Source organism: Aquarana catesbeiana, linkage group LG05, assembly GCF_042186555.1.
Source record: "Aquarana catesbeiana isolate 2022-GZ linkage group LG05, ASM4218655v1, whole genome shotgun sequence".
Lineage (NCBI taxonomy): Eukaryota > Metazoa > Chordata > Amphibia > Anura > Ranidae > Aquarana > Aquarana catesbeiana.
The window spans coordinates 363226352-363239984 of NC_133328.1; the positions used below are offsets into that span (position 1 = coordinate 363226352).

General features: G+C 41.5%; 1 protein-coding gene across 4 annotated transcripts in view; it reads right to left on the reverse strand.

Annotated features, from left to right (window-relative positions):
• The window catches only part of PIGN (phosphatidylinositol glycan anchor biosynthesis class N), a 637819-nt gene that overhangs the window by 554921 nt on the left and 69265 nt on the right, over positions 1-13633 (reverse strand). For 3 of the 4 annotated variants that reach the window (XM_073630905.1, XM_073630902.1, XM_073630903.1), the window contains exons 4-6: positions 10742-10840; positions 3549-3655; positions 1494-1618 (exon numbers count right to left, since the gene is read on the reverse strand). In XM_073630905.1, coding sequence (XP_073487006.1) covers positions 1494-1618; positions 3549-3655; positions 10742-10840 — 331 coding nt within the window. The remainder of the gene's footprint in view (positions 1-1493; positions 1619-3548; positions 3656-10741; positions 10841-13633) is intronic. The other variant, XM_073630904.1, reaches the window with a different exon arrangement.

The following is a 13633-nucleotide window of genomic DNA, read 5'->3' on the forward strand; positions in this document are numbered from 1 at the left end:
TCTGTGACTATTACAGTCCTATTAATGTCAGTCCAGTGGATGGGTGGGCCAGTGTCGTGCTGCTACCTTGCCTAGGACCCCATCCTAAATTAATCTGTCTTTTCTACTGGCCGAATCAGATTTTAAAATTGCTGTAGAATGTATAGCATTCAAGCAACATTGCAAGCATTGTAAGAATATGTTAGTTAAAGTGGTTGTAAAGACTCAAGGTTTTTTTTACAACAGAGGATAGTTGGACATGCAGGTTCACTTCCAACCAAAGGAATCATTTATTTTCCACATTTTTGATTAAAACATACAGGTCTCTCAAGCATTCTTAAGTGTGTAGTAGTAAAGCCAGACATGCATGGTTAAAGTATTGGACGGTTCAACCTACAATTTCGATTCTTGAATGGGCTAGCTGGTTGTTCACAAGTCACTCTATTAATCGACTTGCGTATAGGGAGTCTGTCGGGTTTATCCCAAACAATCAGTACTGCTGGCTATAGTCGGAAACACTGATCATTATATTTTGCCAGAAGGGAAATTTCCCCATCGGCAGAATACAATAGCACAGTGGGAGGATTTCCCCATTCACATTGAATGTGTGGATGGGAAAATTGGCAAATTTTTTTCATTCAACCAACTGGTTAACCTGAAAAAAAATTAATCATATATGGCCAGCCTAAGTGGTGCAGCCAGATACCACTAGCATCATTGCCTTGGGGGAAAAACAATTAGACAAGGTTTCTTAAAGCTGGCCATACACTAGTAGATTTTTTAATTGTTTCATTTTTCAAATGTTTCATTTTAAGAATATTCGTAATTTTCTAAAGGTTAGTGGGGTCAATTCGCCATTCGTTTTCAACTGTAGTGAAGATAAAATTCCAAGAAGCAAGATAAAGAATTTTTCCTCAAACTAACAAGTTTCTAACAGTGTATGTGGTGTTCCTTCAGGAAAGACCATTCATTCCAAAATCTAATTTTGAAGTACTTTCGAACAACACTTGTTAAGTCCTTAAATGTACTGAGAGTTTTTGTACAAACGTTCATTTAAAAAGTTAACAGTTTATGGCGAGCTCCTTGCTCATTCAGCTGGGAATATTTTCTAGTACCAATAGGGATGAGATTGTTGCCTGATCTAATCCAAATCCACCATATCAGGTGACAATCATCTAGGATCAGCACAAAGCAATAACTCAAACAAAATCTGACTGTGTATAGTCTGTATGTGACAGCAGCTGCCATAGTATGTATAGATAACCCTAGTGCACAATTTAACCTGTGTTGCCCACATAATACGAACACAAAAACATCTGACAGCCATTTTGGCATTTCTTCTTTTGGTTAGTTAATAATTTTACTAGAAAGTCAAACAACAGATATTGGGGTGAAAACAAAAGTGCCAATATGTTAGGTACAGAATTGAATCTGAGGATTAGCAATTATGATAGGACCCCATGACCACCGTCCTTCTGTAGTCCCTCTACCCAAGAACAATTTAGGGTACACACCTGGAACTCGGCCTATGAGCATGTCCATTGGTATCTAGACCAAGCAGATGAAGAAAAAACACTACTCCTTCTTCATTTAGTTTATCAAATAGTGTTTGGTTGTTGTGGGCAGACCTGAAGAAATTCTAAAAGACAAACATTGATAATATATTGCATTATTACACAAACCTTGTAGTTCATCATTACATAGAATTCCAACAAACTGCATGAGCAACTATTTAAGTAATAACAATAAACAATATCAAAACACAGTAACAGGACATTCTTCATAACCAATGATGCCATATTTAGTACTACATCAGGAGCAATTACTAATTTCAGTAAAGATATTAGGAGAAGTAAATCTTGTCAAAATAAGGCATATTATAAATCTTATGTAGTAATGAATGCAGCCTTAAAGGGGTTGTAAAGGTAAAAATTTTTTCACCTTAATGCATTCTATGCATTAAGGTGAAAAAACTTCTGACAATACCGCCGCCCCCAGCCCCCCCGTTTTACTTAACTGACGCCTCGAAAGTCAGCTTCTCGTTCCCGACATCTATTCCTCCGCTCACCCTGGCCGCTGATTGGCTACAGTGGATGGATTGGAAGCAGCGCAGCCATTGGCTCGCGCTGCTGTCAATCACATCCAATGACGCGGCGCGCTGGGGGGCGGGGCCGAGTGATACAGTGAGCGGCTATAGCCGCCGGCTGTATCACGGGAGCGCGCCCGCAAGCACTAACCACCATGCGAGGGAGCTCGCATTAAGGTGGTTAATGCTTGCGGGGAGGAGCTGAAACAGCCGCCGAGGGACCCCAGAGGACTAGGTTCGGGGCCACTCTGTGCAGAACGAGCTGCACAGTGAAGGTAAGTATAACATGTTTGTTATTTTTTTTTTTTTTAAATTTTACCTTTACAACCCCTTTAAAGAGATTCTAAAGAAAAGAAAAGTTTTTTTTTCCTTTTTTTAAATAACAAACATTTTATACTTACCTGCTCTGTGCAGCCCCGATCCTCTTGTTTTTGGGTGCCCCACCGGCAGTCCTGGCTCCTCCCACCTGCTGAGTATCCACCAATAGCAAGCCTCTTGCTATGGGGCACTCGAGCAGGCTTGCTCCTGAGCCACGCTCTGTGTGTTCATTCACACACAAATCGCAGCTTGGCCCCACACTCGGCTTTCTCCTCATTGGCTCACTGCCTGTGAGCCAATACCTCCCGTTGCTGTCTGAGCCAATGAGGAGAGAGAGACCTGGGAGAGCTGCTGCTCTTGTGCAAATTACTGGTTCGAGATCAGGCTCAGGTAGGCTGGGTGGGCAGCTGCACCCACAAGGTTTTTTACCTTAATGCATAGAATGCATTAAAGTGGTTGTAAAGCCTAAACATTTTTTACCTTAATGTATTCCTCACGCTAAGTTAAAAAATGTTTATGTGTCAGTATCCCCCCCACCCCCCTTTTTACTTTCCCGGGCCCTCATTCGATCAGGTGCCATGCACATCTGCAGCTCTTCTCTCCCCTCACTTCTGGGTCTTGCTGGCTTTGCTGAGGCACTGGGAGCCATTGGCTCCCAGTGCTGTCAATCAAAGCAAGTGACAAGGGCGCAGGAAGCAGGGCCAAATCCTGCTGTCTGTGTCAATGGACGCAGCAGCGGAGCTCGGGTGCAAGCATGCATGAGTGCTTCCATGGGAAGCGGCTTTGCACAGAGCAGGTAAGTATAAACATGTTTGTTATTTTTTTTCTTATTATTTTACCTTTACAATCGTTTAAGGTAAAAAAACATTGAGCCTTCAGAACCACTTTAATAAAGGTTAAAACAAAAAATCAGCACATATTTATAAAGCACAACTAAATCCTTTTTACTATGCACTATGCTTTTGCAATTTTGTAGGTTTATTTCTACCAGAGTATTTACCTAGTAATCTAATCCACCAATACTGGTAACCACTTTTTCTAAAGAAATCTTTCATGTGTTCTAAGCAATTATATCTCTTTTGCATCTATGAAAACTGACACAGAGCTTGTCTTTCAAACCTAATATTAACAGTAGTAACAACATATGACTTCATTAGTCACTCGCCTTCACGTTGTCAAATACCCAAGTGTCCAGTTCGGTAGCATCTTCAGATGCAAAGTCCTCACTTGATGCGGAGTAACAATGTGTAAATACATGATCTCCACTGGCACCTGAAAATACATTTATCACAAGCTGTCAACCTAAATTGTTACAATACAACTGAAAGATTTCCAGAAAAGAAGAAAACTACAATACACTGACTCTGTCTGTTCAGCTGCTGACCTCCACTGGATGCACACACCCAGACCCGAGGGATAAAAAGGGGATGGAGCTGGAATCCTATCAGTACAAAGTACTTTCCAAGTTCTTCCTTCACCACCATCTTTATTTCTCTCTTCCATGATGACTTCTCTGCTTGGCTACAATACATTCTCTCCCTTTTCTCTTGAAATACCCACTATCATTCTAGGTGACTTCAACACTGCTGTTAACGCTACCACACTGTCTACCACTAAACTTCATAAACTAATCTCATCTTTCAACCTAACACAATGAATACACACTAGTAACAAGCTTGACTTTTTATGAAGCAAATAACCCTTGCGTAATCTTCTAAATATTGTGTCCAAATCACTACTTTTCGCTGCTTGCAATATAATGTGTTCCCACACAATACAAACTGCACATATATTAAAGCTAATGTCCACTATAATACAATTCCTCCTATCCCCAAACCATAAATCAAATATCAGAAAATTATATGCACAAAATCAATCTGTATGCTGGTAATCCTTACACTCAATATAGCTTACATATAAAGTACCACTATGTGCATATTAAGAAAATAATTGTGAATAAACAAATACAGTGCATCCAAAAAGTATTTACAGCGCTTCACTTTTTCCACATTTTGTTATGTTACAGCCTTAATTTATTAAAAATAAAAAAGGAAAAAACTACATGTACATAAGTATTCACAGCCTTTGCCATGACACTCAAAACTGAGCTCAGGTGCATCCATTTTCCATTGATCACCCTTGAGAAGTTTCTACAAGTTGATTGGAGTCCACCTGTGGTAAATTCAGTTGATTGGACATGATTTGGAAAGGCACACACCTGTCTATATAAAGGTCCCCAAGTTAACAGTGCATGCCAGAGCACAAACCAAGCCATGATGTCAAAGAAATTTTCTGTAGACCTCCAAGACAGGATTGTATCAAAGCACAGATCTGGGGAAGAGTACAGAAAAACTTCTGCAGCATTGAAGGTTCCAATGAGCACAGTGGCCTCCATCATCCGTAAATGAAAGGAGTCTGGAACCACCAGGACTCTTCCTAGAGTGGGTCGCCAGGTCAAACTGAGCGATCTGGGGAGAAGGCCCTTAGTCGGGGAGGTGACCAAGAACCCGATGGTCACTCTGACAGAGCTCCAGCATTTCTCTGTGAAGAGAGGAGACTCTTCTAGAAGAGCAACCATCTCTGCAGCACTCCACCAATCAGGCCTACATGATAGAGTGGCCAGACGGAAGCCACTCCTCAGGAAAAGGCACATGACAGCCCCCCTGGATTTTGCCAAGAGGCACCTGAAGGACTCTCAGACCATGAGAAACATAATTCTCTGGTCTAATGAAACGAAGATTGAACTCTTTGGCCTGAGTGACAAGCGTCATATCTGGAGGAAACCAGGCACTGCTCATCACCTGGCCAATATCAGGCCTACAGTGAAGCATGGTGGTAGCAGCATCATGCCGCAGGGGGTGTTTTTTAGCGGCACGAACTTGGAAACTAGTCAGGATCCAGGGAAAGATGAATGCAGCATTGTACAGAAACATCCCTGATAAAAACCTGCTCCAGAGTGCTCTGGACTTCAGACTGCACACAGCCAAGATAACAAAAGAGTGGCTACGGGACAACTCTGTGAATGTCCTTGAGTGCCCCAGCCAAAGCCCAGACTTGAACCCGATTGAACAGCTCTGGAGAGATCTGAAAATGGCTGTGCACTGATGCTCCGCATCGAACCTGATGGAGCTTGAAAGATCCTGCAAAGAAAAATGGGAAAACTGATCAAATATAGGATTTGCCAAGCTTATAGCATCATACTCAAAAAGACTTGAGGCTGTAATAGTGTAATTGGTGCCAAACAAACATCTTTCACATTGTCAATATAGGGTATTGCTTGTAGAATTTTGAGTAAAATAATGAATTTAATCCATTATAGAATAAGGCTGTAACGTAACAAAATGTGGAAAAAGTGAAGCGCTGCGAATACTTTCCGGATGCACTGTAAAAAGTTAAATTGCCAAGTCCTCTTGTGTTGGTTTTTTGTGGTCCACATCCACTTTAATGTGATAAATGTGACTCAGACTCTAATCATTTGATAACTACAATACGTCAAAATGCACCTTCCCCTTTAAGGGTCAATTCACACTATGTTAGGTGACAGACATTTTACCGCACACTAAACCGTCTGTCACTGCAGGGACATACAGGAAACAATTGTTTCCAATGCGCCCCATTCACACTGCAACACAGCCTAGCGCTGTGCTGCAGCATGCTGTGGTAAAATTCAGACATGCTGCATTTTATCACAGCGCACCGTCCCGAATCGCACTGCAATGTAGGGCAACACAGCACATTGTGCTGCCTGACATAGGAGTGAATGAAGTATACGTTTTGTACACTTCAAATAAAGCTTCCACAGAACAAAAAACACAAAAAAGAAAGAGAGCCCTGAGATACACTGAATCGCGCACCACACTGCCCCCTAGTGCAGCTGGCAACGCAGAGCACCCGGAGCGGTGAATGGCTCCTGCCGCTCTGTGATGCAGTGTGAATTGGCCCTAAGGGACAGATGGCTATTCAATTTTTCACTGCAGTCTTCTACTGGATTTAAATTTCAATATTTATCCTCTGTGTTCTCCTATTGCTCTTCTGATGTTTTTCCAAAGGTGGTAAATTCTTTCCACATTGTTCTAATTTACATTCCCCAGAACAGGTGCTCAGGAGGACATTAAGGTAAAAAAAAAAAACCATAATGCTTTCCATTAAAATCCAATTAATGTTAGTAAAAAAAAAAAAAAAAGGCAATGCTAGTGACATCAACACATTCAAACCTGGAAGTAAGACAATTTTGCTCAGAGCATGGCTGATGAACGATATATCTTGAAGGGGAATAATACATGTTTTTATTTGTAGTGTACCAGAACTGTGCACAGTGAGCACATATTTGTTTTTTAATAATATTAATGGTATTTTAATGGAAAGCATTATGATTTTTTTAACTTTAGTTTCCTCCAGAGCACCTGTTGTGGATAATTTCAAATAGAACGATACAGAAAGAAGTTACTACCTTTGGAAAAACATTGGAAGCTAAAGTGGAACTACAATGCATCTGTGCACCACAAACAAAAAACGATATTTCATTAATTTTAATATTCAAAGCAAACTCCCCCATCCATCCATGTCACCATGATTTAGTTTGCTGAGAAATTAGTTTGAAAAATACCCCCCTCATACCTCTGCCTTTCTACCCTTTTTCTTATTTCTCTTTCCTTTTCTCCACCTTACGATTAAAGCTCATTATCAGAATTTATTTGACCTATATACACTCTACCTGTAAACAATATATATAGTAGGTATAAATCATTTAAATACCTACAAAAGTAACTAAGGAAATGATATATATCTTTAATTTAGGTTTACGTGAACCCAATGTTTAATATTTGAAATTTCATGATATTTACCTATATAATTCCTACTGTAAAACAATGAGCTTACTTTATAGATCCTTGTAAACTTACTTTATGTATCTTTATAATATTGTATACTCAATAAACTTCTTTTGACAAGGAAAAATACCCCCCTAGCATTTCTGGCCATGGGCATTTATAGCATTTACTTCATGGAATCCATCTGCCTTTAGTTCAGGCATGCAGGCAGGAGGGTGCACTTTGCTGAGAAAACCCCTCCTCCCCTGAGGACTCCTGGGATGTATGACATCATTTGGCTAGGCCTGAAAACCAGGAAGTAACTAAAGAAAACGTTAAAAAAAAGGTTGAAACAAGTAAATATCATATACCTTCCTATCTATTTACTAATGCTATAAGCATAAGGAGAGTGAAGTTCCACTTCAAAGAGCATTAGGAGAACATGGAGGATAAACGGTGACTTTGGTGGCTTCTGGTGGATCACATGGGGAATCACGCTTATCAAATTAAAGTGGCTATGAAGCACAAATAAAAAACACCACAAGAGGACTTTGTTGGTAAATTTACTTTTTGTTTATTCACAATTATTTTAATATTATACCCATAGTGGTACTTTATATGTAAGCAATATTGTTTGTAAGAATTTACCAGCACATAGATTGATTGAGTTTTCTGATATTTGACTGAAGGTTTGGGGATACCAAGAATTTTATTATCGTTGACATATACTGATAAAGTTACAGCACTGCAATTAGGTTTAGTATACAAGAACAAGCTTGACCCTGTTTTCTCCCGACTCTGCACTCCTTGCAACCTCCCGAACACCCCTGTTTTTTCTCTTGGATCACAACTTACAGTATATACTCAACCTGTCTCAACCTTTTATCCCTTCAACCAGCAAACAGTTACCCATAGAAACTTTCACCACTTCAACCCTTCTCCTCTCTATTCTGCTACTGATCACCTCTATGACAAAATCTCACCCATGTCCTACCCTGACCACCTCTGTCTACAACAGCTCACTCTCATCTTTACTGGATGCACTTGCTCTCCTCACTACACACAGAATTAGGACCCAAAGTTATATACAGTACACCCTCTGCAGCTAGGTTCTGCTTTCGTGCTGTTTTGCTTGGCTGTCTATGGGTGTGGATGTACACAGATGACAGGCTCACTACTGATTTTATATATATATATATATAAATTTGTTTTATTTGACCTTGATGTTAAATTCATTGTTTGTGTTCTTATTTTTATGCACATTAGATTGCAAGCTCCTGAAGAAGCGCTTAAAGGTGCGCAACATGTAGAGTTTCTCCATTACGCCTGCGCCACCAACTATCTTCTTTTCAAATACTATCACCGAAACTGAATCATTTGATTCTAGTACTATGGTAATATTTCGTTATGTAAGTGGTGAGAGTGCTGTATTGGTCTAATCATGTTATGTTTTTAAAATGTATGTCAACAATGTTGTTTTTTTAATATGTTTAACCCCTTCCGGACCAGCCGCCACAGTTGTACTGTGGCAGGTTGGCTCCCCTGGGCAAACCGGCATAACTGTACGTCGGGTTGCCTTTTGACCACTAGGGGGAGCGGGAGCGTGCGCACATGCTGCGGTGCCGATTCGTGTGCCCAGCGCTCGCGATGACCACCAGGCACCTGCGATCGCTTCGCACAGAGACAGAACGGAGATCTGTCAATGTAAACAGACAGATGTCCCTGTTGTCAGGGGTAGGGAGAGCAATCTGTTGTTCATACTAAGTATGAACAACGATCGGTCTCCTCGCCCAGTCAGTGCCCTCCCCCCATAGTTAGAATCACTCCCTAGGGAACACAGTTAACCCTTTGAACTCCCCCTAGTGTTAACCCCTTCCCTGCCAGCGACATTTACACAGTAATCAGTGCATTTTTATAGCACTGATTGCTGTATAAATGCCAATGGTCCCAAAAATGTGTCAAAAGTGTCCGACCTGTCCGCCATAATGTCGCAGTCCCGATAAAAATGGGCGATCACTGCCATTACTTGTAAAAAAAATAATTTAAAAAATGCCATAAATCTTTCCCCCGAAAGTCAGTTTTCCCTCTCTCACATCACCATGAAAATCCTCACCCTTCAAGGGTGAGATTCCTGAGTACTTCCACTCCTCTGTTTGCCCCCCTTAAAGACACCACAACCCAAACAACGGAGACACTTATCTCCAACCCAAAACCCATCCCTGGCATCCTGTACAGACCTTTCTGCTTCCTTCGACACAGCTGGCCACCCGCTCTCTCTCAAAAAATTCTACTGTCTTGGCCTCCAAGACTCTGCTCTTTCCTTGTTCTCGTCCTAATTATCTAAGAGCTCCTTTAGTGTAACCAACAACTCTACTACCTCCTCTCCTATTTCACTTTCCATAGAGGTCCCCAAAGGATCTGTCCTTGGATTCCTTCTAGTCTCCAGCTATACTTTTTCCCTTGGTCAGTTGACAACCTCACATGCTTCCAATACCACCTCTATGCTGACAACACCCAAATCTATATCTCTACTGCTCAGCTCACCCCTTCAATCTCCTTATGCATCACTAATCTACTAACTAACATATCAGCATGAATGTCAAACTACTTCCTAAAATTCACTCTTTCCAAAACTGAGCTCATATTACTTGCCCTTTTACATGATCCCTCCCTCACCTTTTCTATCAAGATCAGTATCACAACTATCTTTCCTTCCCCTCATACCAGGATGATAGGTGTTATCCTGGAGCCTGACCTTTCCTCCCAACTTCACATGAAATCTTACCGCCTTCTCTTCCATTTCCAAAATACACTTTTTCTTAACCAATGGCACCAAACTACTAATTCAATCCCTGGTTATCTCTTGCCTCGACTATTGCAACTCTTTCCTTGTTGGCCTTCCTCTACACAGGGTATCTCCCCTTCAGTCTGTCTTGACTTCTGCTACCGGTCTCATCCATTTTGTCAATCACTTAGTGTCTGCCACCCCTCTCTGCTAACATTCAAAATATTAACATCAATTTACAAAGCCATCTACAACTCTGCCCCGAGCTACATCAGCAAACTCATATCAAAATATCAACCAAACTGTCCACTTTGCTCCTTCCATGAGCTCCTGCTTTTAAGCTCCCTTGTCACCTCCTCTCATGCTCGCATACAGGACTTCTCCAGAGCCTCCCCTATTCTCTGGAAATCCCAACCCCAAACTGTATGGTGTAGCTATTCTCCGCGTTTAATTTTTCTTTTTAATGCAGTATTTCTACAAGGGATGCAGGGGTATCTAACTAATAAGCGCAACCTGCATTTTGATGCAAGATTCTCTTTAACAGTAAGGCACTTTGATTATGTTTCCCCCCGTTTGCAAAGGATTTTTCTACATCATCCAGTTTTCTCCCACAATCCAAAACCTATACAGGAAGGTTATCTTGTGCCATCACAAACCAGCCTTAAATTTGATAATTTGCTTCTTAAGGAAAAAATTATAATTTGGACAAAATGAGAAATAAGACATTTGTATCATGGTTACCTTCATCCATACAATTACAAATACCTTTTGCAAACATGGGTAAAATATCAGGGCTGCCCCAGCTCCATGTGTATGTACTTTCATTAAAAACAGAATCAAATTCAACTGGGTTTTCCTTCCAACCTAGAGAGAAGACATGAACACTTACCTAAAAATACATTAAAGCAGAAAGTTTATTCAGCTCACAAATTATTACTCTAAAAAATGACTGTTCAAATCATACAATAAACAAAATGGACTACATTAGTCTGTGTCTCCTCATAGCATAGAATCAGCAACTATGTAACTTGTATGCAGAAACGGGGTGTAATATCCTGCTAACGTAATTCATTCCTAGCTTTTTGTTTTCTAGTTTTTCTATTATTACAGTCCTAATCATAGGATTACAGCAAGCAGACCATCTGACTTGGTACTCAACAATGAGAAAGTAATTGGAATGCATGTGTCAGTATGCACAGAATACTAACAGGTACAATTCTGAACAGAATATTGCTAAAATCCTTACAATGTATATACTTGACTTAGAGAGGAGTTTCGCTTTAAGGAGTTTATCTATCCAAAACTGATATTTCAGTTTTGTGCTGATGCTAGTGGGATACATTCTATGCTTGCTTCTAATATGCTTCAGGCACTAAAGTATGTGACATTTGTACTTGAGATTCTGAGTATGCCCACCTGCCACAACCATCATGAGGGACTCTAATTCTCCGAACTGTAATTTTCACTTTCAGTGAAACTGCCCTACTGCTGTGTCAGAGGCAAATCTCTGTGACAGGAAAACAGATGCAGAACCCCGATGCTGGGATTACATTCTCACATGCTTTACTGCAGTGTGCAGTTACACATTACATGTATTGGTGTGGTTTAAGATGCACTGTATTGGCAGCGGAATTTAAAAAGAATAAGATGCCTTAATGTAGCATCAATGCACGGAGGGCGGGGGCTGGCCCAGTTAACTGATTGGTTGCTAGAACCACCCTGCATTCTAGCAACCAATCAGTTAACTGGGGCAGGTCCCGCCCTCCGTCCATCCCTTTGCTGCACTTCCGATGTCAGCTGCGTTTCCTCCTACCCTCCGCACTGTGTAAGGTAGGATAGGGAAGAGGGCACTGTTATTGTGATAAAGGACGGGGGAAGCTGGGTGTGATGAAAAGGGGGGATCAGAAACTGTAATATGAAGGAGGAGGGGTGATATAAAAGGGAGGAAGGGCAGGAATGAAAAGGGAGTGATATGAAGGCTGATGGGAATTTTACAAAGGGGGTGAGGACAGGAATGTGAAGGGGGGCTGGGGACTGCAGTGTGAAGGGGGGGTTCTAAAAAAAAGAGGGTGAGCACAGGAATGTGAAGGGGGGGCTGGGGACTGCAATGTATAGGGGGGTGCTATAAAGGGGATGAGGACAGGAAAGTGATGGGGGGGGTGATATAAAGGGGGTGAGGACAGTTATGTGAAGGGGGTGCTATAAAGGAGGCGAGGACAGGAATGTGAAGGGGGTCCTATAAAGGGGGGTGCAATAAAGAGGGTTCAGACAGTTTTGTGATGGGGGCGCGGACAGAAATGTGAAGGGGGACTGGGAACTGCAATGTGAAGGAGGGGTACTATAAAGGGGGTGAGGACAGGAATGTGAAGGGGGGCTGGGGACTGCAATGTAAAGGAGGGGTACTATAAAGGGGTTGAGGACAGGAATGTGAAGGGGGTTGGGGACTGAGGGGGATGATGTGCAGGGGGACTGAGAACACTGATGTAATAATAGGATTTTTATAACAGCTTACCTGTAAAATACTTTTCTTGGAGTACATCATGGGACACAGAGCCTTGAGTAATTACTTGATGGGTTATAGCCTACCGTCAGGTGTTGACACTGATAAACCCTAATTAAAGAAGTTTACTCCCCTATATAACCCCTCCTCCTTCCAGGAGCATATCAGTTTTTGTAGCAAAGCAATATACTTGTATCCAAAAAAGAGGGGAGGGACCTCTGTGTCCCATGATGTACTCCAAGAAAAGGATTTTACAGGTAAGCTGTTATAAAGATCCTATTTTCTTTATCGAACATCACATGGGACACAGAGCCTTAAGTAATTACTTAATGGGACGTCCCATAGCAATGCCACATGAGGGGTGGGAGAAAACAACCTGCAGGGTACACCCAGACTTGAGAATTTATACTGCTGCTTCCAGCACACTGCACCGAAGGCGATATCCTCATACCTCCTTACATCCACCTGGTAAAATTTTGTGAATGTATGCACTGAAGACCAAGTCGCGGCCTTACAGATCTGAGCCATGTAGGCTGATGACGCACTGCCCAAGAAGCACTAACCGACCTGGTAGAATGCGCCTTAACTTGAAACGGGGGAATCTTACCCCTTAAATCATAAGTCTGAATTATCACTTGCCGAATCCACTTAGCAACTGTGGATTTCGACGCTGCCTGTCCCTTCTTAGGACCCTCCGGCAGAATAAATAAGACATCAGTCTTACGAATCTGAGCAGTTTTCTTTAAATAGATTTTCACTGCTCTCACCACATCAAGACAATGTAGTGATTTTTCTTCCCTGGAACATGGTTTTGGAAAAAATTATGGCAGGACAATATCCTGGTTCAGGTGAAAACCTGAAATTACTTTTGGCAAAAAGCCTGGACGAGGGCATAACACCACTCTGTCCTCATTAAAAATCAAATATGGCTCTTTACAAGAAAGAGCAGCCAATTCTGAAACCCTCCTTGCTGAGGATATAGCAACCAAAAATACCAACTTTCTTGTCAGAAGGACTAGGGGAATCTGTTGTATTGGTTCAAATGGCTGTTTTTGTAACACAGACAAAACTAAGTTTAAGTCCCAAGGGTTCAAGGGAGGTTTGACGGGCAGATTAAGCCGCGTCACCCCTTGTATAAAGCCCCGGACTAAAGAATG